The 27335-nt window shown below is 45.2% G+C and overlaps 2 protein-coding genes across 4 annotated transcripts in view; one reads left to right on the plus strand and one right to left on the minus strand.

The window, feature by feature from the left end:
- CCDC171 (coiled-coil domain containing 171) overlaps positions 1-14256 on the minus strand; it is a 190377-nt gene extending 176121 nt beyond the window's left edge. The window contains exons 1-5 of the mRNA XM_033173593.1: positions 14091-14256; positions 10804-10930; positions 8508-8682; positions 4772-4962; positions 3128-3259 (exon numbers count right to left, since the gene is read on the minus strand). Coding sequence (XP_033029484.1) covers positions 3128-3259; positions 4772-4962; positions 8508-8682; positions 10804-10930; positions 14091-14140 — 675 coding nt within the window. The 5' untranslated portion in view covers positions 14141-14256. The remainder of the gene's footprint in view (positions 1-3127; positions 3260-4771; positions 4963-8507; positions 8683-10803; positions 10931-14090) is intronic.
- Positions 8179-27335, plus strand: part of PSIP1 (PC4 and SFRS1 interacting protein 1) — a 38903-nt gene continuing 19746 nt past the window's right edge. For 2 of the 3 annotated variants that reach the window (XM_033173592.1, XM_033173591.1), the window contains exon 1: positions 25144-25253. In XM_033173592.1, coding sequence (XP_033029483.1) covers positions 25182-25253 — 72 coding nt within the window. In that variant the 5' untranslated portion in view covers positions 25144-25181. Of the gene's footprint in view, positions 8191-10714; positions 10720-25143; positions 25254-27335 lie in introns of those variants that run through there. The other variant, XM_033173590.1, reaches the window with a different exon arrangement.

Genomic DNA, 27335 nt, shown 5'->3' on the forward strand with positions numbered 1-27335 from the left:
TTTTCCTATTTGATGCTGCTGGGCAGGCACACAGCAGCTGTCAGAAGGGTCACCCACAATTATTTTAGGCACCTGGTTTGAACTCCATGAAAGATGCATAAATAATAGACAGCACAAGCCTACCACCTGTTTGTAAAAACAACACCATACAGTATTTTTTGAACCCGCCTTTCTGTCCTATCAACAAGATGGCCAAAGTGGTTAGGAACAAAATTTTAAAATGGTTCCACTTTACAAACAAGGGAGGCAAAAACAAAAAAGCAGCAACAAATGGAACATTTTACAGTACACCGAGAGATAAGAAAAGATTCAAAGGTGTCAGGTTGTGATAAAAATCATAACCACCACTTTGGCATAGGTCGAGAGCAAGTCGGCGCATCCGGGGAATTCAGAAACCGTGCAGAGCCAATGCAACCAACTCCTTTTCAAATCTGTACTACGTACATATCCCCCTAATGTAGGAGGCATTTCGAGAGAAGCAGGCACCAGCCCAGCAATTCCTAATGTGCAAAGTTTCGAGCGGCAGATGGAGAAGATAATTTCAATCCATTGTCAATATCTGCTTCTAAGCATTGCATAAATAAACTGAACTTCAGAAACATAAACAGAGCCGTCGTTTTCAGTTCCCGGGGAAGCATAAATCAGCACCCACCTGCCATCTGTGCCTTGGAAAAGCTGTCTCTAAAGAATCAGAGCCATCTCCCTCATAACTAAGCTAACTATAATAATAAACTTGATTGCAGCTATAAGCTCATATATAAATAGACACGCAGATCATACCTGCCTTACAATCCATGCAAAAACAGCTAAAATAATTACATTAAAATAGAAATAACAACATAAAATATTTACAATCAGGAGAAATAAATATCAATTCAACCTATGATACTATCAGGAGTTATTGGCCCAAAAGGGGTGGAAATGAACCACTAGGGTTCCTGTAATAGGCCATTTCGCCTCTTATGGTTCAGAACCGAAGTCAGATACCTTGAAACTTGCAAGGTTACCACTGGGTTAGAATCCTGTGTAAGCTAACTAATAGGCTTCCTCTTTAGGCTGTTTCTTGTACATCACAAGTTTGATGCACTATATACTAAAGTAAGGTTGGAAGGAGGTGACCAATTATCTAGAGCCGTGCTTCCCAAACTTGGGTCTCCAGCTTCTTTCTGGACTACAACTCCCATCATCCCTAGCTAGCAAGATCAGTGGGCAGAGATGATGGGATTTGTAGTCCCAAAACAGCTGGAGGGTCAGGTTTGGGAAACACTGATCTAGAACCTTGGCCTTCTAGGTTCTATGGGGTCGATATTTTGTTTTGTTTCTGTACAAAATCATCTTATACCATTGCACCTTGGTTCTCGAACGGAATCCGTTCCGGAAGTCTGTTCGACTTCCGAAAACGTTCAAAAACCAAGGCGCGGCTTCCGATTGGCTGCAATAGCTTCCTGCACTCAATCGGAAGCAGCGGAAGCTGCGTCAGACATTTGGCTTCTAAAAAACGTTCGCAAACCGGAACATTTACTTCCAAGTTTGCGGCGTTGGGGAGCCAAAACGGACGAGTACCAAAGCAGTCAAGAACCAAGGTGCAACTGTACACACAAAATAAGAGTGGATCAGTCATTTGCCCTAAATAGTTCACCAAACTCTAGGTCCACTGTCCCTCAGACCTTGTGGGGGGCCAGACTATATTTTGAAAAGAAAAAAAAAATGAACGAATTCCTATGCCCCACAAATAACCCAGAGGTGCATTTTAAATAAAAGGACGCATTCTACTCATGTAAAAACACATTGATTCCTGGACTGTCCGCGGGCCAGATTTAGAAGGCGATTGAGACGGATCCTGCCCTGGGCCTTAGTTTGCCTACCCATGATACAGAGGATAGGAGGAAGGGAGGAGGGGAGCAATCCCCAAATCGACTCGTTCGCACTCAAACGGTGCGACTAAGTATGAAGTTGAAACATCAGGGGAGACTTGGGGATTTTAAAATTTTTCCACGGCCGAATTCAAGTAGCTGGAATTAAACATTTTAGCACCGCAACTTCCACGAAAGGGAAATAGAATAGTCCCAAAACTATGTGGGCTTCAATGAACTGCAGACCCAGGTGTTAAAAATAAATTCAAAAATCTACCGTGGTACGCTGTGTTTCTGGCCACAAGATGATGCTGTTGCATTTGTTACAGAACCTCTGGTCTTCCTTTAATAAGAGAACACTTTGAAGCTGGGACTTAAAAGCATGGTTAATTCTCCTTATTTGTAAGGGACAACTCTTCAAATGGTTTATGGTCCAGTGCTGCCTTTCTGTCTGCTACCAGGCACTGGCCACATCTGCATGTGACCATAAATCAGGGTCGATGGCTTATCGTGGTTTATCGTGGAACACACAGCAGACTGGTCAATTGCTCCTGGCTCACTCCTCCTCCTCCTCCTCCCTTGGGGCAAGCAGGAGAAACAAACCTGGAAGCCACAATTAAGCTTCTGGGATTGTAGTTTCTTGCTCACCAACAAGCCAGGAAACGGCGATCTGCTATCGGTTTAACAATCCGGGCTTGTTAGGGAGCGACTCACCACAATCCTGGGTTGGGGGGTCACAGGAAGCCAAGCTTAATTGTGGCTTCCGAAATAATACATAAAATAAAAATTCCTTCCAGTAGCACCTTAGAGACCAACTAAGTTTGTTCTTGGTATGAGCTTTTGTGTGCATGCACACTCCTTCAGATACACTGAAACAGAAGTCACCAGACCCTTATATATAGTGAGAGAGTGGGGAGGGGTATGACTCAGAAGGGTGGTGGGAATGGGGGATTGGCTGATGGGTGTGGAAAACCTGTTGATGACTCTTAACGACTGCAATTGGTCTTACAGGAAAAAGCAAGGGGTGAGATGGCTAAAGATAGCTTTGTCATGTATAATTGCTGTTTGAGGGGTTGTTTTAAAAAAGTCTGGAATGGATCAATGCATTTTGCATTACTTTCTATGGGAAAGTGCGCCTTGGTTTTGGAACGAACTTCCGGAACGGATTACGCTTGGGAACCAAGGTACCACTGTAAATGCATGCTAGGTTTAGTTCATCACATATAGACATTAGTGTGGCTAAAAGTAGCATTGCTGAACATGACTAGGAATACCTGCAACAGAAACTGGAGTTCATTTCTTTCTGCTTTCCACCGATCCGCCTGAGACCTAAATTCCTTTGCTGCCTCCTCCCTGATCTCTGACTCTATTATGCTCCTCTGATTCTGGTGGTGCTCCAAAGTCTCCTTTGTGTGGATAAAGTTTAACTTTTGTTTAATTAAAACATAGGTACCATGTATCACAACTAAGAATATCAGTTACATATCAGAAAATTCTTTCCAGTAGCACCTTAGAGACCAACTGAGTTTGTTCTTGGTATGAGCTTTCGTGTGCATGCACACTTCTTCAGATACACATGTGCATGCACACGAAAGCTCATACCAAGAACAAACTCAGTTGGTCTCTAAGGTGCTACTGGAAAGAATTTTCTATTTTGTTTCGACTATGGCAGACCAACACGGCTACCCACCTGTTAACAGTTACATATCAGTTAGAAATAAGGTCACATGCATTTCATTCCAATTTCCTAATGTTATTAACAGAAAGAGGCCATTCCCACAAGGCTATCTTTCTTTACTCACTACAAATTCAGCCGGTTTTATGAGTGAATGGGTCTCATCTGTGCATCAAATATGTTAATCACATGCTGAGGAGCCTTCAAACCACGGCTTAGAAGACTGGGGAAGAACAACAAGGAATTGTCTATCTGAGAAGCTCCTCTTCCTCTTTCTTGGGGGGGGGAAGAATGTTAACTTCCATTTCTAGTAAGCAGAAAGCCATTGCACCTAAATACTACAAAGGATGGTTTACTCAAAACACTCTGCCTGCAAACTGGAACCTCAAATGACAGTATGACCCATAGCTGTCAAATTTCACTTTTTTTTGCAGGAAATTCCCTTATTCCAGCGCCATTTCCCAATGCAAAAAAAAGGAAGCTCTGTATGACCCGGCTTTCAGGTCCTGATTTGCAGGCAAACTCCCGTTGGAGCAAACCACAGTTTATTGTATTCAGATGCGGCAATGAACTATGGCTAGCTATTAACTAGAAGTTTAAGGCTCTAATCTTCTTCCCTCGTTCGAGGGAGTAGCGGAGGAGCAGGTTTGCGACTCAAAGACTTGCAACTTCTCTTTTCAAATCCTCCCAGGCATGGTGTATGGCCTTTGCCGGCGGCAGTGGCGGCGCCTCTCCTTTCCAGCCAGCTTTCTCGGACGCCAGGCACGGGGCCAGCAGGCGTGTCAAGCTCCAGCCGAAGCCTTGCGACGCGCCCGTCATGATGCGGGTGGGCGGCGAGGCTTCTGATTGGCTGGCTGCTGGCACCAATCAAAGCCCAGCTCCCTTCCTCCACAGGGCAGGGAGAAGCCAGGAGGAGGGAGGGAGGAGGTGGTGGCAGCGCCGTGGGGTGGGGGCAGAAATGGCGCCCGAAAAAAATGCAAACAAAATGGCGCAGCCTGAACGATCATGCTGATCCAAGCAGCGATTCCAGGACCATCCGCGGGCCGGATCCATAGGGCAATTGGGCCTGATCTGGCCCTCAGGCCTTAGTTTGCCGACCCCTGATCAAGAGCCCATAGCAATAGCAGGTAGGTGCTTTCCCTTCTACAACCAGCTATGGGCATAGATGTCAACTTTTCCCTTTCTTCACCTCTTAATAGTTCCCATCCTTATTTCAACACTCACAATTTGAATAAATGCATACCTTCAAAATACTGTCCAGTTTAGCCCTCTCCTTCAAAAGTAATTCATATTCACTGTTGCAGGTATCAATGATGAGTTCTTTTTCAGAGATGTCATTCATGAGTCGTTGCTGGTCTTCGTCCCACTGATGTTTAGCTATGCGATAGGTTCTCTCCGTCTCATTCAACTTGTGCTGCAAAGCTCTGATTGTTGCTAATGGGAAGAGAAACAAGGCCATGGGCTAGTTCAACTTAAAAGGACTGCTGAAACATTAAATTAAAACCAGCAAAAGTTGTTGTACTTTTAGGCATTCAGGTAGAAGACAATGAAAGAACGGCAAGATTCCAGGGTGCTCAATTTCTTACTGTTTGTATGACAGCACTGATTCATTACAAATGGGGCAATTTATACAATAACCTGCCCCAAACGGCCATTTTGTACCCAACAGAAGCACAAGACCTACAAGATTTCCCCCCAAGTGTGTTGTACAATGGGCTTTTTGACACAGCACGATGCAGAATGGCATGTTATGCTAAACTGAAGCTCAGCCTTGTAAAGCCATGACAACTACTAGCCTACAACATTTGCAATAACCTTGCCAAACTCACAAACATCTATATATCTATATATAAAATCGTTCAAGTTGGATGTTTGTTAACGATCGGCTTTCTCCGTAACCGCTTGACCGATTCCGTTCAAATTTGGACACAACGTTCCATGGCCATATGAGAGTGATCATATGTAATTAGATTGAACAAATACCACACCTTTGACAGGTAAAAATGTGATTTTCTGCAAAAATATATAGCACCCTCCAGTGGACATTAAACACCACACCACACCCGTCTCCGCCCCTCCTCCTCCTCTTCCTACATCACCACAACCCTCCCCTACTTCTCTTCCTTCTTGCACCTCGAGAGCCACGAGGATGGGAAAAGCCTCTCTACTTCTCACTGCCCTGCCTGAGCCGAGAGGGCCCGCAAAGACCTGTGAGAGAGCCTCGGCCTCAGGGCGTCCAGCGACCTGGAGCCGAACGTGTCCCCTCGGTCAAGCGAGCACTTGGCTCGCCCGTTCCCAGCGAGGGGAGGTGACTAGGCCTCGCAGGCCTCGGAAGAAGGAGTGGGGTTTGCGGACCAAGGTGGAGCCGGCGAGGGGAACCGGCCGAGGCCCATGAGGGGAGAGCGAGCGTGTGCCTGAGAGAGAGAGAGAGAGCACGTGGACAGGCGGCCGGGCGGAGGGGTCACTGGCCCGGCACACGGGTCGGTGACAGCGAGGTTTTTCCTTGGGCCTGAGGGGAGCCTCCCTCCCTACTTCTTCTCCTGCCTGAAGATGCTGGGCGGCGGCGCCAACAGGCAGGTGTGTGCCGCGTGCAGCTGCTTGGAGATTGAGGTGCACTCAGCTCACGGAGATGCCGTTTGCACGGCCTTTGGCTCCGTCCTCGAGGACAACATCGTCGTCTCCGAGGTGCAGTTCGTGGAGAACAGCGGTGGAGGGTCGTCGGCCGCCGTGCAATTCGATTTCCCTGTCACCCACCTTGACGGTGGGTGACAGGGAAATGAAAGGAAAGGATAGAAAAGGGGAGACAAGAAGGGAGAGCCAGCAGGGGGCCAGGAGGGCTGGCAGGGCATGTGGGGCAGGGGTGTCTGTGACCAGATCCTTCTGTGAAAATATGGACGTCCTATCCATATATATAAAATCGTAAAATTTGGATGTTTGTGACCGATCGCGTACTGGTTGAGATCGGGTAGAGTCACGAGGCGGATTCTACTGTTGCCACGGGGTACTGCGGTTCCAAGCATATGGAGGAACACAATTTCAGACCACGAAGACTTGAACGACAGTGTCAGTCATTTAAAAATAGGCAATGAAAGGGAGCTTTGGTGGGGAGGGAAACGAGGTGTAAATCGAGAGGGAAAACACTAAATCAGATGTCACAACCCAAACACCTTTCTGAGAAAAACAAGGGAAAAAGAAGTCCACTTGCGAACCTTTTAGACAGCATGTCTGAACATATCACAGGGGAGATTATAGCACCAACCCAAAGCAATCAAAGAAAGAAAGAAAGAAAGAGAAAAGGCATTAATTAAGCCACTACCCAGAAGAAAACGAAGAAGCCAGATAGTCTGGATTCAGTACCAATGGCTTCTAATTCAGAAACTAAATGATAATTTAGGTTTATTCAGTTACGGGTAGGTAGCCGTGTTGGTCTGCCATGGTCAAAACAAAATAAAAAATAAAAAAATTCCTTCCAGTAGCACCTTAGAGACCAACTGAGTTTGTTCTTGGTATGAGCTTTCGTGTGCATGCACACTTCTTCAGATACTAGGTTTATTCAATAGCCATTGGAAAAGAAAGCTGCAGAAAGCCAAAAGCCTTTCACTTGTATATTTCCCCAAAGGACGTTTTTGTTCAAAAATTGACAAGGTGACTCAAAAGAAAAGTCATTTTAAAAAGAAAAGTCACTCTAAAAGACACGCTTTTTAGAATGCAGTGTTGGGTGTGATTTGGTGCATGTATACAAAACAAAGCAGATCACATGTCAGATTTGAATCTAAAGGTTTCATCGGTGGCATTTTCGCAGCTTCTGAACTATGAACAGAATTTTAATCCCATAAAGATGCTGGATAGATGAATTTCATTAACACTTACGTTTTGGGGAAAGGGGGCTGCAACTTTTTTTTTTTAAGACTAAAATAGCAAAGAATAGAAACTGATCACATAGGAACAGAAAAATGGCGAGCAGTGAAACAAAGAAATCCAGAAAGTAGATGCTCGTCATTTTATTTACTACTAGTGGTTTCAGCCCGTTAAAATAAGGGGCGCTACAACAGAAGCCGCCTCCCTCCCTCTTGCTCCTCCTCCCTCCCTGCGGCCGGCCGGCCTCTGTCTCCTCTCCCACGGCCTCCATCATGTCTTCTTCTCCTTCTCCGGAGACTGGGTCGGGGTTCGAGCACACCCCGGCCCGGCGGGACGGCTCGGCAGGGCTCCGCCTCGGGCAGCGCTCGGCGGGCGGGACAGGCTGCGTGGTGTGGGACATGGCGCTGGTGCTGGCGCGCTTCCTCGAGAAGGGGGCCGAGGACTCGGAGACAGCGGGCCCAGAGGGGCTCCCTCTCCGCCGCAAGGCCGGGCTCGAGCTGGGCGCAGGCACCGGCCTCGTGGGCCTCATGGCCGCCAGCCTCGGGTACGTCGCCGCCGCGGCCGGGCCTTGCCTCAGAATCGCTGTGGGGGCTGCCGTCTCGCTCACTGTGGCCTACACGGACTGGCAGCAGCGGCACCCTGGAGCCTTTAAGAATGACAATAATGCTCCTCCTCCCTTCTCCTCCTCTCCCGCGGCGGTGGCAGTTGAAGCGGAACGCCGGCGCTCCGTGGGGGCGGGCTGCTCTGGGCCGCTCCCGGGCCGCTAGGCCTCGGGGCTCTCGTTGTAGCGGCGGCAGCAGCAGCGTGACCTTCCTCCTCAGCCTCCCCTCTCTTCTGGAGCGCCGGCGTTCCATTTCAACGGCCCCGCTTCAACTGCCGCCGCTGCTCCCGGCCCGATGTCTCTCCATCCAATCCCTGTGTCCCTGGGGCACATGCTCAGTAGCGCAAACCCAGAGACACAGGGACTGGATGCAGAGATACTTGCGTTTTATATATATAGATGGGTTTGCAGAAGGTAAAGAAAAGTGTGGTCAGTGGAATCAAGGCAGCGTTATCAGTTTAGACTACAAAGGCTGTGTTTTAGGACCATTAATTTTAGAGTGGGAGGATGCAAATCTTACCTTGAAGCTGTTCAATTTGCATGTCTGCTTCACACAACTTGCCTTCCGAGGAATACCGTTCTATTCCAACTTCTTTCCTTGCACAAGCCAGCTCATACTCCAGGCTCTGTCGGACAGCCTCGCCTTTCTCCACCTCGGCTCGCAACTTGGCAATCTGGCTTTCGTAGTTGGACAGCTGCAAAAGGAACGGCCCTGGGTAACTACCATAGGTAACGGTGCAATATTTCAAGAAGCAAATGGCTAAAGGCATATTTGGAAACTATTTTACAATACAGGTGAAATTTGAAAAATTAGAATATCAGGGAAAGGTTCATTTCTTTCAGTAATTCAACTTAAAAGGTGAAACTAATATATGAGATAGACTTGTGGCATGCAAAGCGAGATATGTCAAGCCTTTGCTTGTTATAATTGTGATGGTTATGGCGTACAGCTGATGAGAACCCCAAATTAACAATCTCAACTTTGGGGTTTTCATCAGCTGAACGCCAAAATCATCACAATTATAACAAACGAAGGCTTGACATATCTCGCTTTGCATGCCATGAGTCTATCTCATATATTAAACTCCAGTAGCTAATGAAAACAATTGCTTACATAAATGGACTTTTCCACAATATTCTAATTTTTTGAGTTTCACCTGTAGCTTTTAGGCAGCTGATGTGAGAAAGAATTGGAAGACATAGAAGGGAGAACTTTAATATTAAGATCGGATGGAATCTCCTTGGAAAGAATTCACTGAACTGGACTGGAAATGGGTAATTCTGTTCTTATAAAGAGAATTTTTTTAAAAAATTTTTTTTTAATTTTTTTAAAAAAAAATTAAAAATTTTCAAACAAGAAAGAAGATTCCACCTAAACATTAGGAAGAACTTCCTGACAGTAAGAGCTGTTCGACAGTGGAATTTGATGCCAAGGGGTGTGGTGGAGTCTCCTTCTTTGGAGGTCTTTAAGCGGAGGCTTGACAGCCATCTGTCAGGAATGCTTTGATGGTGTTTCCTGCTTGGCAGGGGGTTGGACTGGATGGCCCTTGTGGTCTCTTCCAACTCTAGGATTCTATGATTCTAAAAAAAGATTTTTAACTTTTAAAAGTCCTCTATCTTGATGAGGACAGACAAGGAAGAAAGGATCTCCCAGGGTGGGAGGGCTTGGGGAAGAAACAGAAGCTCCCAGGTGAGAGCTGGAACGGTCTACTTTTCTGTATACGGATAAAGGATGAGATATAACTGTGATGGTGGGCTTTTATATCCATTTCCTTTTCCTTTTCATCTTTTCCTTTTTATTTCTTCTTATTTTGGTCCTCCTTAATTTTTTAGACCACTTTGGCTTTTCTTGTTAGGGCAGAACATCATCCCTCGGCTGGGACAGAATACACACAGGGAAGCTGTGGTGGTACAGTATTTGATCAATCAAAATCAAATAAAAATAGTTTTTTCTCCCTATGCAGAACTCACCTAAGAAAGGAGAAGTAGACACACGTGACTTTTCCTTGTTAAGAAAGAAGCCCAGTTAGTGGGAAAGGACAAAGGAAAAGAAAATTTTGAGTGACAAAATAAAACTCCCTGCTACTCCCTCCTTTCATATGCCTGAGGGACTGGTCACTCTCCAATGAACACCAGGAGTCACACTGTACAAAATCCAAATTACTGAGCTACTTCCCCACTAGAATTGGACTTTCATTTTATAAAGTCAATAATTTCACTCATTTCGTCGTAAAACAAAGCAGCATTTGAACTCCCGTATCTTAAGAAGCACTAATAATAATAATAATAATAATAATAATAATTTATTATTTATACCCCGCCCATCTGGCTGGGTCTCCCCGGCCACTCTGGGCGGCTTCCAACAAATATGAAAATACAACACAAAGTCACAGATTAAAAACTTCCCTAAACAGGGCTGCCTTCAGGTATTTTCTAAATTACAGGTAGTTGTTTATCTCTCTGACCCCTGATGGGAGGGCGTTGCACAGGGAAGGGTGCCACTACCGAGAAGGCCCTCTGCCTGCTTCCCTATAGCTTCTAAATGTTGATGTAAGACCATGGGTAGGCAAACTAAGACCTGGGGGCCGGATCTGGCCCAATCGCCTTCTAAAGCGTGTTTTTACATGAGTAGAATGTGTCCTTTTATTTAAAAGGCATCTCTGGGTTATTTGTGGGGCATAGGAATTCGTTCATTTTAAAAAATATATATACAGTCCAGCCCCCCAGACCAGGTAGAGCCTAGGACCACACCAACACATGCCAGGCCATAATATAAGATGAGGACATTGTATACACAAAGATTTTGAAGTACTTACTTCTGCATTATGTTTAGCAGTTATATCCAGTTTCTCTTTCTTGGCTTGATGGAGTTTTCTTCTCAGGTCCTCCTTCGTCTCCATCTCCGGCTCGCTATGATTGCGTGGAAATGTCTTTCCAGCTAGCCTGCTCCGAAATGCAGAGATTTTATTTTATTTTATTATTTTTTAAAACAAGTTTTTATTGAAATTTCTTTAAGATAATACAAATAATAATACAAACACAGTCTACACAATTACAAAAGACAATTACACAACCACATCATTACATACAATTACACAATCAAGTAAAAATAGAACTCAAAAAAACCAGAGGAAAAAACAGAGAAAAAAGAAAAAGTTAAAATGACTTCCTAAAGTTCGTCTTCGTGTCTCCTACTAAAGTTCTTGTCTATGCTTTATTTAATAAATCAAGTTTGTTACAAAATATCTTTATATACTTATCCCTCGTTATCCATAATTACCTTTCCCTGTATGTCAGTCATTCCGAGCAGATCACCAATTTTGTTTCTACTCCTTCTTTCTTCAAATATTCCTCCACATATTTCCATTCTCCTATAATTTTTTGTTTTGAAATTGAATTTTTCGGCCTGAAAGTGAGATGAGTGCCGCAACCCCATAGTGAGTGACCTTTGACTGGACTTAAACGTCCAGGGTCCTTTACCTTTACCTTTAACCTGTAGAAATCTGTTATATTCAGTGCCAAATTTACATATAAGCTAAACGAGCTATAGCTCAGGGCCCCATTCTTTTTTTTGGGGGGGGGCAAAAAAACTAAAGGGGAAAAAACTGGGAGTACATTTCCAAAATATAAGATAAAAAAAAACAAATAAAATAAAACCTACATACAGCAACAGTGTTTTGCGTTGTGTAGGCTCCTATGATGTAAGTAATGGCCTGCTAACCTGCTCCCTAAAATATCGCATATAAAGGCCCCATTACCTTCAGTAGCTTAAAGGTAAAGGGAACCCTGACCAATAGGTCCAGTCGTGTCCGACTCTGGGGTTGCGGCGCTCATCTTGCGTTACTGACCAAGGGAGCCGGCGTACAGCTTCCGGGTCATGCGGCCAGCATGACAAAGCCGCTTCTTGCGAACCAGAGCAGCGCACGGAAACGCTGTTTACCTTCCCGCTGGAGCGGTACCTATTTATCTATTTGCACTTTGACGTGCTTTCGAACTGCTAGGTGGGCAGGAGCTGGGACCGAACAACGGGAGCCCACCCCATCGCGGGGATTCGAACCGCCGACCTTCTGATCAGGAAGCCCTAGGCTCTGTGGTTTAACCCACAGCGTCCCCCGCTTAGGGCCTCATTAAACCTAAATCCGGCCCTGGTTATAGTTCATCTACACAATCAGAATGAATTTCAGGAACCCTAAAGTCGTATTAAAAATATGACCTTTGAGCCATCTGGCCCCAAAATGGCAACTAGGCATTCCGTTTTGGTGGCTGCAACTCTGGTTTAAGGAGCTATTTGGCACCTAGCTTATATATCAGAGTTTCTAGCACTGCAGGGGAGGTTTGCGCGTTAAAAGCAATAGTATGGGTGACTCTACTGTGGCAAGCAAGCAGGTTGCTGGGTCCTTCGAAATGGCTTGCTCTGTATCAAACCTTAGTGGGAATGGTGTGTGAGCAGCCACAGCTGGCTATATACGATTCAAGCCATATTTCCAATTAACGGGAAGCAGAAAGGGACGCTGATTGGTTTGAACTTTGTCAAGAGGAAACAGGTTTGCACCAGATGAACACAGCTGGCGGTTTAATTATGGCAATATTAGTGTTGCTGCAAGACAAATGCACGCAATTAATTTAATGTCCTATTCCGGGCATGGAAAACACAACTTGTTAGAAGCCAGGTACGACTCTTTACCTCACAGACACGCCTTTAGCATCTCGAGTAAAAGGAAGGGGTGCAGAAAAATAATGTAACTGCACCCTGATCTTACTGGTGTTTTCTATGGCAGTGTTTTTCAACCTTTTTTGGGCAAGGGCACACTTGTTTTATGAAAAAAATCACGAGGCACACCACCATTAGAAAATGTTAAAAAATTTAACTCTGTGCCTATATTGACTATATATAAAGTAATTCTCTTGAATAGGAATCAAATAAACACAATTTTTCCCACGGCACACCAGGCAACATCTTGCAGCACACTAGTGTGCCGCGGAACAGTGGTTGAAAAACACTGTTCTATGGGAGCAACGCTCAAAGCAAGGGGAGGAGGAGAACAGAAACACAGTTACATTAGTATTTAGAAAGAAATTATGCAATGCAAAGGGCAGAGCAATGATACATAATTAACAACAATACATTCACGGAATGCCAGTAGGCCTCTGAATAGGCAAAAAAGGTAAAGGAACCCTGGACGGTTAAGTCCAGTCAAAGGAGACTATGGGGTGGTGGAGCTCATTTCGCTTCAGGACGAGGGAATCGGCATTTGTCCACAGACAGCTTTTCTGGGTCATGTAGCCAGCAGGACTATACCGCTTCCGGCGCAACGGGACACTGTGACGAGTGCCAGAGCACATGGAAATGCTGCTTACCTTCCTGCCACTGCGGTACCTATTTATCTACTTGTGCTGGTGTGCTTTCGAACTGCTAGGTTCGCAGGAGATGGACAGAGCAATGGGAGCTCACTCTGTCATGGGGATTTGAACCGCCGACCTTCCGATCGGCAAGCCCAAGAGGCTCAGCGGTTTAAACCATAGCGCCACCCACGTCTCATCATGCCTCTGAATACCAATTGCTGGGAATAGCAGGTGGGAAAAGTGCTGTTGCACTCCTGTCCGACTTGCAGGCAGTGGCGTCGCAACGGGGTGGCGGTTCGGCCCAGGTTCCATGTCTTGGGGGGAGTGACAAGGCAGCACCCCGCGAGGGCTCACGGCGGCACGAGCAGTCATCGCGCCACCACAGCCGCATGTAGAGGGTCCTCCGTTTGCGGCTGCAGCCACAGGCAGAGGATCCCGGCGCTGGCGGCAAACCACCACGTCAGCGCAAAAAGGAGGTAGATCACTGCCAGTTTTTAACTCTGAGTAGATCGCTGTCTCTTGGAAGTTGGCCACCCCTGCCATAGAACAATGTGTTTGATGGGAAGGTTATTGTGAAAACGCCTGAAAGCTAAACAACAGAAAGCTGTGCCGAAGATACAGTTCCTCTGGTCAAAATTGTTACAAAAAAACTACACAGGGATTTGTTTTCTGAACTGTCAAGTAGTAGAAACTGCCATCCACACACTCAATGGAAACTTGCACCATTGGATCGTGTTTTAATTAAAGGAATGAAACTCACCATTTCTTTTCGGGAACCAGAGAATCGATCTGAGGATTCATGGCTTCCATTTCCCAGCCACTTATATCCTACATACTGTGGACAATTAATGTAAACTTCATCTTTTATATTCTTTGTTGCAAGAGAAAAACTTTGGGCATTGCTTTGCTCCCACACATCTTGAAGAAACCCTAAATGATAAAGACATTTAAAGGGATATTTTAACGGCATGCGCTTCTCAATGAGTGTTCTCCTTGAAATGTGGCACCCAAAACTAGGAGCACTACTCCAGATATGGCTCAACCAACACAGAACAGAGCAGAATGAATCCTTCTCATGATCTGAGATGCTTTTAATACAGTCTAAGATAACATTAGCTTTTTTAGTAATCACATTGCGCTCCTAGCTCAGATTCAACTAGGGCACCTAGATCCTTTTCATAGGTGTTGCTGCCAAGTGACAGGCCTCACCTATGTAATACTTGGTGCCGGGCACCTAAATGCAGCACTTGTAGACAAGTGAATTTTGGGAGATGCAGTTTGCTATGCAGGGATAAGAAAAAAAATCCAACTTCTGCACAACTACAGAAAATCCAGAAAATACCTTCTCCTTTTGAAATGAAATAACTTCATTTGAAATCAGCAGTGCTCACTTCATAGACAGAGGGGTTACAAGTTTCTGTCAAGCATGCAAGCACGGTATGTGTGTGGTTAAAAAATAAATAAATCACTATTTACAATCACAGCAATCTAATCTCCTGCTAAGGGAAGCTAAATCAGTGCAAGACTGCACGAAGGACCATCTGAAATCCTCGTTTGCTCACATTAAGGTGTTGCATGAACCACATATTTGTAATAACAGAAGTGTTATGTTTCCTAGGCAGCAGGGAAATGTACCTTTTGAAATAAGTTTCCCAAATGCTTGTGAGACAGGCGACAGTACACCTTGAGATAAGCTTGGCTCACACTTATTAACTAGCATTGTAACACAAAATCCCTTTATTTTATTTTATTTTTTTTTTGCTTATAGCAGCTGCAAGGCAAAGAGAGATTCAGCGAGCGCCTCTTTCTCCATCGCCACATCTCGATGCTAGGAAAAACTGCACCCGGCGAACCTCCACCTGCCGCAGAACTTGTGCCAGGACAAGCCAGCGGTCCTAACAGCTGCTCAACTTCTCTCTCGCCCTGCCTCCTTGTACAATCATTGCTCCTTGGGGCAGGAGAACAACTTCGCTCTTACCTTTTAGCCCCAAGGTTTCCCAAACTTGGGTCTCTGGCTGGGTTTGGGGGGGGGACTACAACTCCCATCATCCCCAGCTGGCAGGACCAGTGGTCACGGATGATGGGAATTGTAGTCCTAAAAACAACAATAGCCAGAGACCCAAGTTTGGGAAACCTTGGTTTAGCCAAATCACCAGCAAGGAGGGGATTCTTGGTTTTTTTTTATCATGCATTTCGTGAGTCCGTATTGTGATTTTTTTTAATGTTGGGAACCGCCCTGAGACTTGCGGGTAACAGGGCGGCACACTAATAATATTAATAATACTAATAATAAATACTGCCCCCCCTCCTTCCTCCCTTGCAAACCAAAGTGTTTGGGACCAACTCCCTCTCCTCCCAACTATTTCCCCTGCCAAACTCCTCCAACACAGGCAGATCGCTGCCCCCACCGCGATTCCCACGTCCCCCCTTCATACGTACCCCCGTGTAGCCGCCAGTTACGAGCAGCCCAGATCAGAAAAGTCAATTTAGGCTTTTAGAAGATAAGGAGAAGAGTGGACTCTAGGACCCAGGGGAGGAACGGGAAGGCTAAGCCACGCCCAGCGCCTCCTGCGAGGTGGGGTTTTTTTTCTTCCTCCTCCTCCTCCTCCGCAACGGCTACTTCCGGTAAACAGTTTCCAGGCGCGCCGCCCACCCGCTTTCAGAGGCTTCGCACCGCCTTCCGGCCTCGGAACGCGACTTCCCATTGGAGGAGCCGGCGATTGTGACGCGGCGCGTTCCAAAGGGGCAAGAGAGCGGGCGGCTCTTCCCGGCTCCCGTCGGCTTCGGGTGTTGCAAAGGAGCATGCGCGGGGGCGCCCGGCAGGGTTGCTGTTTTTTTCCCCATTTTATTTCCCGCGGTTTTTGGCGCTCTGCAGAAATGCAGGAGCCGTTAAAGGGCTGGGGCTCTTGCCAAGGTGCACGCGGCTGTTTCTGCATATATATTATTAATAGTAATTATCTAAAATATATTGATTTGCTGGCAGTTGTGCAGAGCATCCGTACTGGTTATTGCAGCTATAAAATTGCTTTTAGAAGATTTAAGCAAAGATCTGAGAGTTTCCTTTCTCGCTTCGGAATTTAGCTGAGCTTTTAGATGTGCAATTTCCTAAATGCCTGCGTTGTTTCATGTCGCTTTGATTCTCTCAAATTGCTTGGTAATTATTATATTTTGTGTTGGAATTAAGCATTCTATGAGGTTGTTCCAACAACATTACCGTTAGTGCATGTCTTGAGGTTGGCGAATTGGGACCATGGGGGTTTAAAAACATTTGAGAATGATTTCTGGCAACAACACTGGACTTTTACCTAAGGATATTAAGGTTCTTTTTATATTGAAGGTTCTTTCCGTCCAAATCAGTCTTTCATTTGGCTGGTAACATACCTCCACAGATAAAAAAGAAAACATATTGTTTAGCGAATCATTGTGACTACAATTTACAAGTTGCATCACAGTGTTCAGCACTTTGTGTAAAGCAGGCACGTCCAACAGGTAGATCATGATCTACTGGTAGATCACTGGACATCTGTGGTAGATCACTGGTAGATCACTGGCTCCCCTCAACAACTTTTGCTCCCCTATAAAAAGCTCAACAACTTTGACCTGAACCCCCCAAAATGGGTTTTCCTTCCTAAAGAAGCACAGCAACTTTTTCCTGAACGCCTAAAAAATGGGGCTTTCTTCCTCCCTAAAAAAGCTCAATAACTTTGACCCGAACCCCCCAAAAGGGGGTAGATCACTGCCAGTTTTTAACTCTGTGAGTAGATCGCAGTCTCTTGGGAGTTGGCCACCCCTGGTGTAAAGGAATGAGAATCTATAAAGAGCATTGGACTTAAGACTAGCGAGTACAGTGGGTTTAATGTCCATTCAGTCATGAATCTCACAGGCTCTTGGTTTAACCTACCTTTCAGGTAGTAAACTTTAGTTCTTTTACAAAGTGTATATGCAAGGTTTTCGTGTCAGCGTCATGTGTTGAGCATTGTACTTTTAGATTACTATATTTTGCCGGAACAGCAGGATATAAAGTATTATGATAATAATACCCTCCTTAGTTGGGGGAGAAGGCAAGCTTCTGTGTGAAAAAGGAGACAGAATTGCAACGAACAGTCAAGGTGTATATGTTTTTAAGGGAGCGCAAATATTAGGGAATTACAATAAGCTTACAGGTGACCTTCCAAAGGAAGCCAAAATCTTGCCCCTTTGAATAGTGAGGTGTGTCAAATGTAAGACTTTCTTTGGTTTACTGGGGACAAAATCCTGTGTTTTTTCCTTGTTTTACAGCAATCTAGGTGAGACAGGTACAGGAGCCCTGAGAGAACAAAACGTTGGCAATGCAAGTAGACAGAAGGGAGTCGGCCCATATTCAACTTCTGCGTATCCAGCTGGCCCTGCCTGCCTACCCCAACTTCCCCTGAACCTGCTACTGTGGTTTCTCCATTCTTCCACCCACTAGTAACGGCCTCTTTCCCCTCGGCCACCCTGTCCATTTGTGACATCACAGGAAGTTTGTAGCCCGCGGCAACTGCTTAGGGATGCATCTGCGCAGCCTCTCATCCTGGTACTGGAAAGGGGAATGTCATGAACGTTACTTAAATTTATTTAGAAATACCTTGATTTAGACGTAGAAGATGGCTTGCTTAAGCTCTGCTGTCCTCTTCAATGCTGCTTTTGGGGAAAGCCTCGTCGGCTTGTGACATCCATGAAAGGCAAACACAGATACGGTGAGGGGAATGGCCCTCGTTCAACATTTATCATCCAGCCACCTCCACTGGCCAGCCTGCCAATCTCTGCTAGCATCCACCCATGGATATCCAGTGGTTCATTCGCCCAGAGCCTGGAGGGCAGCCTACACTGCTATCTGAACATGCAATCCCCAGTCATACTGTGTCTGTTGGGTGACCTGTGTCCACACTCTCCATTCATACTTACCCCGGAATCAACCCACAAATATCCACACAGCTTTTGTTAATGGCCTTCTGAAGGTGAATTTCAGCCAGCTTAACGTGCACAAACTTCAGCCTCTTTCAGACCTGTGGCATCCCGGGCTTCCACATGCTAATCACAGCTTCTGCCAGGTCCATCGCCAGCTTCTAACCATGGATATCTGCCGCTTTCAAGCCGCGGTCCTGCTCAGCGGGTACACTTGCCTTCTCGTTGCTCCACAGCATCTCATTGACGGATGATGGCCTCCTTCCATTTGCCTCTTTGCCTCCATGCGGAAGGAGACCACCAAGTACTGAATAACACAGCTGTTGTCCACTGTGTCCTTTTCAAGCTTTTGCCTTGGGCTTTCCCCTTGGGTTGCTTTTGTATATCCACTGAGCTTCCATGTGCTTAAGTGACATCACAGGATGTCCACAGCCAATAACAGCAGCTGGAGAGGTAGCATCGTCATCACCTCCTCAGGCCTCACAATGGTGGGTGCTGCTCTGCAGCCATTTCCCCTTTGCTTGTTTGCTGTGTACAGCTCACTCCTTATCTGTAATGACACCAGAGAAAGGCATGCCATAAATACACCTTTCCATTTTGATTCTCTGGCCCCCTATCCGCATAACATAGCAATTCCAAAATATAGACGCGCTTTTACTCTTGCACGATTTAATGTATTGCCCTCTGCTGTACTCGAGGGACGATTCCAACAGATTCCACACCAAAAACACTTACCGTATGTCCTTTTGGAGATGGCAGCACCGAATTGGTGGTGCATGCCCTTCTGGCTTGCACTCTTTATAAAGAAAACAAAATAAAAAATTATTTCCAGTAGCACCTTAGAGACCAACTAAGTTTGTTCTTGGTGTGAGCTTTCTTGTGCATGCACACTTCTTCAGATACACTGAAACAGAAGTCACCAGATCCTTAAATATATATTCCTCAAGTCTTTATATACAGTATAAAGACTTGAGGAATGAGATTATCACCCCTCTTTTATTGTCCATTCTGGGTCGCCCAACCACTGCCACAGTGTCCTTTCTCTGGGCAGATCAAGATGAGCAGGTGACAGCAAAAGTTGCAAGGTTTTTAATCTGGGGCAATCAGAATAAGACCCACCATTTGACTGCTGATTCAGGACCCTAAACTGTTTTTTTTTATATAATTGACTTTTTATTTCTGTTCTGTGTATATTGCAATGTTCTTTTGTTGCTATGGCCTATGGCTGATGCAAATAAAGTTTTATTCAATCAATCAATCAATCCATAGTGGGGAGTCATTTTTCGTCCTGATGGCTGCATTCCCTTGAGTCAGATTTTCCATGTATGGGAGCCAACTCCGAAGGGCCAAGGTCCCTTCACCTCCCCCCCCCCAAAAAAAATATTGATTAGTTGAATAGTTGCATCAGGTGTGCTTGAGACAATGCCTGTTGCCTGTTTTTGTGCTGTTGTGAGGGATTCTATTCAGGGGGTTGAATAATAGACTGGAGAAGCCAGTATAAGTTGCAATTTCAGCTGAATTTGGGGGAACCACTTGAAGCATCTGCTGTGTTGAGCTATTTCAGTTCCTTTTGTTTTATTTGCTCGTTGCAAACAGCTAAAAGTCTGTAAACTTTGATAATAAACCTGATTTGCAATGGAGGTTGAATAATTTTGATTGCAGCTGTGTGACTGTTAGTATGATTTGCACTTTTATCTATGGATATAAGTAATATACGTATCATTTTTTATTCTCGTGTAACTATTTCCCAGGGGGTAGTCATGTTAAACAGTTGGCAGCAAAAAGAAAGAGAATTTTGGCATCTTAAAAATTAGCAACTTTAAAATGGCATAAGCTTTTGTGATAACAATCCACAGATTCTCTGCATTCAACCTGACAAGAGTTCTATATATGACACAAAAGCTTCCATTTTTATCAGTAATATGTCAAAGTACATAATTTTGTTTCTTGTTCTGTAAAAACAACACGATCACTCAGACACGGATCAGTACAATTTTGCTTTCAACCTCCTTTTCCTCTGGACTATTCCCATGTTGGTGACAGTGCAGTAGAAGCAGATGGAGGAAGCATTCAAGACTCAGGGTGGACGTAAAGAATAGAAAAATGCAAGGAGAATCTTGTTTAATCAAAGCTGCTACACAACCCTACTTTTGTTGGCACAATATTTTAGAATACAATACATTCCAATCCTGGGAGATGTTTTTCCTTATAGCATCAACTCTTATCAGTGTGAGAAACCTTGCAGCATCAGTAGTACTGTACTGTTTTTTTTCACAACTGCAACATCTACTGACTTTTCCCAAAACTACCCGTATTTGTTCAAATTAACAGGGTTTTGCCTCCAGGCAAGAGCATCAGTAAAACTGAAAAGCAGTTAAGTGAGTACTATTATATCTGTTCTCTTTATAATCTACATTTGAATTCGCTCAGGAGAGACAATTTGCTTTATTATTCCGAGCTAAATATAGCACTTTGTTTTTAAGCATTGTTCTCCAGCAGAAACTATTGATTGTTGTCTTTTTTCTTAAAAGTCAGAGGAGCACAAAGGGTTTCAACTGGTTAATGATATGAGGGAGGCAGTTTCCTCCTGTCTTAAGTATCTATAAACTTTTGGGGGGGCATGTGGTTTGGAAAGACATGCTTCTACTTAGGTTTGAGTCCTGATAGCAGGATCTCCCTTTTTAGAAATGTATTTAATTAATTTATTATATGTTTATCCCTCCCATTCTTCAAGAAGCTCAGAGCACCATCCATAGTTCTTCCCCTCTCCCTTCCTTTTATATTTGCAACAACACACTGAGGTACATTATGCTTGTAGATGGGACTGCCCTGAGGTTACCTGATGGGGGGGAGCGCACTGCCCCCCGCAGCGCGATCCTGGTGGGTTGCCATCGCATCTGTGCCTCCCCCCCCCCATGCCAGAGGGTGGTTGGGGAAGCCCAGCCAGATGGGCAGGATACAAATAAATTATTGTTATTATTAAGCTCCGCTACTGTTTGTTGCACCATCCTGCAAGATCTGTGAGTTTTCAGGACAGCTCACAGTATCACTGAGGGTGCATGGCCACCACTAAATTAAGTGCCAACTCATGCGCAATGTTCAGCTGCTAGCCATGTAGTTTTTTATTAAACATGCCAACGCAAACCTATGGCTTTGCAGTTAGTGGTAGGTACCGGTAGCTGTGTTGGTCTGCCATAGTCGAAACAAAATAAATAAAAATTCCTTCCAGTAGCACCTTAGAGACCAACTAAGTTTGTTCTTGGTATGAGCTTTCGTGTGCATGCACACTTCTTCAGATACCACACGAAAGCTCATACCCAGAACAAACTTAGTTGGTCTCTAAGGTGCTACTGGAAGGATTTTTTAAAAAATTTGTTTCGACTATGGCTTTGCAATTTGTAATGGCGTTCAAAATAGCATTTAAAATTTAATCCAGCACATAATGGCAGCTGCACCCAGCAGACTCACTCATGAGATTTCATGCAGAAATTTGAAGCGGTTCGCACATATGCTCAGTGGCAACACTTGATACTACTACTTTGGAGGGAATTAATTTGCTCATTCCATTTTATTTCACCCTTCCTCCAATGCACTCAGAACAGCATTTTGGCTTCACAACAAGCCCACAAAGCTAGCTAAAACGGAGAATGTGTCATCTAGTCAGCTTCCTCTCTCAGCAGGGATTTGACTCCAGATTGACTTGAACACAAGATTTATACAGTACAGGGTTCTCAAAATTTGAAGTTTCATTTAGGTGGTACGTAGCGTGTCTGGATTTGTGGATGAAGACAGGAGATGGCACATTCATTGCATTAAACATTCCTATTTTTAATTCCTGAAATTGTAATACAATAGCATAATAGATATGAAATAAATGAAGCAATTTAAATGCAATTTAAAATTGCTCGGCACCTAGCAGTGTGCATTACAATTGCCACAACAGGCCAAAAGAAAAAGAAAAAAGAAGCGTTCAACCAAGGCCCCTCACTAATGTTCAAGTGGTTCTAGAGGGAAAAATTCTGGGGGAACCACTGATCTATAATTATCTTCATAGATGACACCAAAGTCCAGCTAATCCAGTATTCTGTTTCTAAAAGCAATCAAACAGCAGCCCAGCAAAGCAGAATGTGAAAGTGATATGTCGTTCCTCATTTTTTCTCTCAGCCTCTGGTACTCCAAGATACACTTCTTCTGTGCATAGGAGTTCAGTTTTAGCCACCATGGCGAATAGCTGTTGTCCTTCCAATCAGCCAGAGAAGGAACAGTTCCAGGGCACTTTCTTCCCTTTACCCGCCAGAAATAATATTCAAGACAGCAGAACTAAAGAGAACCCCATTATGGCTCCATCCATCAGCCAGAGAACTAAGGGCTGCAGGGATGTGTGAGTTTGGGGGGGGGGTAGTGCATTAGCGCTACCTGCTATTAAGAATTTGATTGAAAGGTGAGGCACAAATATTAAAAATTAATAAAATTGTTTAAAAGGAAAAAAGGGGATGGATCCTTGGTGAGCTTAATGTAGGATCTGAACCCATAACCCCATACTAACTAAACAAAAGTACATTGGCTAATACTCTCGCCACAGCAGAGTCAGAGGTACCAGATGGAAAGGACAGCAGGACTGTACCTTTCACATGTTACATCTCTGAATACATTCCAGTCCCGGCAATTGTTTTCCTTACAGCAGTGTTTTTCAACCTTTTTTGGGCAAAGGCACACTTGTTTCATGAAAAAAATCATGAGGCACACCACCATTAGAAAATGTTAAAAAATTTAACTGTGCCTATATTGACTATATATAAAGTAATTCTCTTGAATTTTTCAATTTTTCCCACGGCACACCCGGCAACATCTCGCGGCACACTAGGCAACATCTCGCGGCACACTAGTGTGCCGTGGAACAGTGGTTGAAAAACACTGCCTTACAGCAACAACTCTATCAGCAGTGTGGGAAACACAAAAATCGGCGGAGCAACTTTTTTCATTGCTGACACCTGCCAAATTTGTACCTCCTTCGCAGTTGTTGATATACCGTTCTTCTTCTGTACAACTAAGCCAATCCCTCCAACTTGCATATATTTTCCATCAGCACTTCTTCACATTGACATCTCTAGCCATGCTCCCAAATGCACAGCTCAAAGCCCCAGTTGACGGGAGCTAAACCAAGATTATAAGCAGCCATAGCTGTCAACTATTCCCTTTTCTTGCGAGGAATCCTATTCGGAATAAAGGAATTTCCCTTATAAAAAGGGAAAAGTTGACAGCTATGTAAGCAGCTGCCTTACACAGATTTCCTAAGTCAGAACAACATCTGTATTCAAACGGACAGCAGCTCTCAGGCCAGAGATCTTCCCTTTGACTTCCTTCGCCTCAGGGAGTGGGTTTGAGCTGGGGGTGCCAGCAGAAAAGGTTGTAGCAGGGCTTCTGCTGGAGGGGGAACTCCCCTGCTCCCCACTCCCTATTTACCCTTCCTTTTGGACACAGTGCATAAGGTGGATAGGATCGAGCCGTACGCAAGCATTTTGCTTTAATAATTATGGCTCGTGTATGTATGGCTTGATCCGGCATACACCCTATGCACTGTGATAATTATTGTAATAATTACTGTAATTATTATTATTTTGCTTATTTTGTTATTATTAATTGTAACAATATCCTATGCACCCTACGAACTGTGGTAATTATTGTAAAAATTATTGTGGTTAATTATTTCATCATCATCATTATTTTTTGCTTATTTTATTATTATTAATTGTAACAATATCCTATGACCCTATGCACTGATAATTATTGCAATGATTATTGTGATTATTAATTATTCTATTATGACCATTAATTGTAACAATAATATCCTATGCACCCTACGCGCTGTGATAATTAAATATTTTATTAGTTATTATTTAATGGCTAATTAAAACAATTGCTAATTGTTTTGTCCCGTGCCCCCCCCAAACGCGAGACATGGGACGGGGGGGGCAGCTCCTCTGACGTCCCTCGGAGCACCTTCGAAGCGGAGGCGCCCTCCCCAACCTCCTATGCCTATGACATCACTCCGCTTCGCTTGCGAGAGCTCCGCCCCAGGCAGGAGGGGCCGGAGCGAACCATTGTCCCCAAAAGAAGCGGGGGGGCGGAGAGAAGGGAAATCCCTCCTCGCCATGCCTCCCGATCGCCGACCCTCCCCGCTCACCCACACGGACCGCTGAAGCTACACCGGCCTCGGGCGACCCAGTGTGTACGCGCGTTTTCTACATTTGCGCGTGTCTCCTCTCTCTTCCCCCCCCCATACGGATGGACGCCGCCGAGCTCAGGCGCGAAAGAGAGAGAGAGAGACAGAGAGCGAGCGCGCTTTCAGGCAGCTGGCGCGAGGGGGGCTCCTGCGCCTGCGCGAACCGCGCTCACGAGCCCTGCGCTGTTTCCCTTCCCTCTTACGGAGGGGAGGGGGGGGAGCGAGAAGGGAGGGGGGAGCCGCGGAGGGGGGCGCGAGGGTCTCGCGCGCGTGCGCGGGGCAGGTAAGCGGCTGTTTGGCGGCCGTTGGGGATCCGTGAGGCGAGGGAGGTTGGGGCGGGGGGGGGGAGGTGGGTCCGGTGAGGGGAAAGAGGGGCGGCTTCTCATCCTCCTCCTCCTCCTCTCCCGCCCTCGCACGGAGAGCGATGGAAGGAGCCCTTCCCGCCAAAACGGGGCGAGAGGCGGCTGCGCTGGCCTGGCGGCCCCGAGAACCCCTGAGGAGGCGGATCATGAGGGGGAAACCTTGACTATTATACCGATAGACTGAGAGATTTATGTATGTGTGTGTGTATGTTGTGTGTGTGTTTGGGGTTACCTCAGACGCTGTGCTTCCTCCACTACCTCCCCCCACCCTTGTTTCCTCCCTCAAGGGGGTTCGTGAGGACGGTGTTCGCGTGTCGTCGTCGGCAGCATCAGCAACAACATGAGCCGCGATTTCAAACCCGGGGACCTGATCTTCGCCAAGATGAAAGGCTACCCGCATTGGCCAGCCCGGGTCAGTAAGGCGCCGCCTCCCTCATCCATCCATCCATCCCTCCGTCACCTGCGTTCTCACGGACCCGCTTTTCACGCTCGGGGGGGGGGGAGAACGTCCGTGGGGAACCCGCCCCTTCCCCGCCACCCGTTTTTCTCCTTGCAGGAAGGGGGGGGGGTGTTCACCCATCTGGACCTCTTGCCCCCCCCCCGCTGGCCTCTATTTTGGGAGGGAGGGGGCGTGTTCGTGGCGTCCCTGGCAGTGACTTCTCCATCACGTTGCAGGTGCCCCACACGCTGCGGTTCCGCTCAGGGTTTGTTTTTCTTGTTTAACTGGGTGGTCTTAATGAGCTGCAAAAAGGGGTCCCATTCCAACCACCCCCAAACTCGGCGGGGAAATAGATTGGGCCAAAGCAGGTGAATAGCTGAGAGCACTACCTGCTCATGGCGTAGCTTTGGGCGATTTAGTCGTCTTTCTTTCTTTGGCGATCCCTCGTAGCTGAGTAAGATTGTCTTCCATAAACATGGTTTTAACAATGAGTCCGTAAATGACTGTGGAAGCCAATTCTGGATCTACACGTCCTTCCACAGTGCGGACATTAGTTTTCGGGCGGGAGTTGATCACGGTGTGGATTTGCCAAAACAAAATAGAAAATTCTTTCCAGTAGCACCTTAGAGACCAACTGAGTTTGTTCTTGGTATGAGCTTTCCTGTGCATGCACACCCACCTGTAACTGGATTTGCCAAGTGTGCCTTCCTCTTGCGTCCTGAGTTCGAGTGTCTTCAAAGCCCATGACACCTTTGGTAAAGGCTGTTCTCCCATTGGAGCGCTCGCAGGCCAGTGTTTCCCAGTTATCAAGTGTTTATACTACATTTTATTAGATTTGCCTTGAGACAGTCTTTAAACCTCTTTTGTTGACCACCGGCATTGCGCTTTCCATTTTTAAGTTGGGAATAGAGTAGTTGCTTTGGAAGACGGTCATCAGGCATCCGTACAACATGACCAGTCCAATGAGGTTGATGTTGAAGAATCATTGCTTCAACACTGGTGATCTTTGCTTTTTCCAGTACACTGGTATTAGTTTAGTAGGGACACGTTGGGTTGCGTGTGTCTGTAATAAGAAATATACCTATCCATCTAGCTAAAGATGTCAGTGGGTTAGAAAAGTATGTGTGTTGTCTCTTATTTTCAGGTCATAGTCTAGAGACTTTTCCACAGACCAGTTAACATTCCATGTGAGACATTGGTGTTGAATACAGTGTAAGGTGGGAGGGCAGAGGGGTGGTGACTGCCAAGGAATATTAACAGAGAGAACCTATCAAAGTATCGCTGGCATATTGGGTTGTTGTTGTTTTAATAATACACTATGTAAAAGGATGAAAGTTTACTATCCCCTCCCTTTTCTCTCCCCTGCTCTCTCTTCTCCAGATTTATCCTTTCTATAACGTTAGTGTCTCACATCAGAATATTTTATTTTTAAAAAACAGAAGCTGTATGTAGGTTTGTAACCCAGGAAAATCTTTAATAACATTTTTTTAAAAAGAAAACTGAATTTGAAATGGTTAAAGAGAACTAACTGGGGCCTGTTGAAGAAAAGGTCAAAGTAAGATGCTGGTTACCAGTACCAAAAAATTTGCTTGGAAGCCGGTCAATATTTATCCAAAGACATACAAAAATAATTAGATTTGGGGCAATTCTGCATGACACAGAATCACAGACCAGCATTCAAAGTTGCACAAACTAGATCACAGCACAGATCCTAATGATTTTTCATACCGCCCATACTGTAATCTTATCTGACATTTTTTCCATAGCACTATACTGTATAGCCAAAATAAATAAAAATAGTTCAGCATGGATCCTTGGGGTTTTTTGTCCTCCACATTCACTTAACCACATGCCACATTATGCTGGCTGCATTATAAAAATTAAGACATCTGAAGAGCAGTTCATCAAAGTCTTGTGGTACCCTGAAGATTTAACACATTTAGCACAAGCTTTTATGGAATCATGCATCAGTTAGCAAGTATGGCAGTCTGTGATTAAATTTGCATTTAAAAGTATGCAAATTAAGAATGGTGACTTCACAATAGCAATTATTGT

This window comes from Lacerta agilis, chromosome 16, assembly GCF_009819535.1.
Source record: "Lacerta agilis isolate rLacAgi1 chromosome 16, rLacAgi1.pri, whole genome shotgun sequence".
Taxonomy (NCBI): domain Eukaryota; kingdom Metazoa; phylum Chordata; class Lepidosauria; order Squamata; family Lacertidae; genus Lacerta; species Lacerta agilis.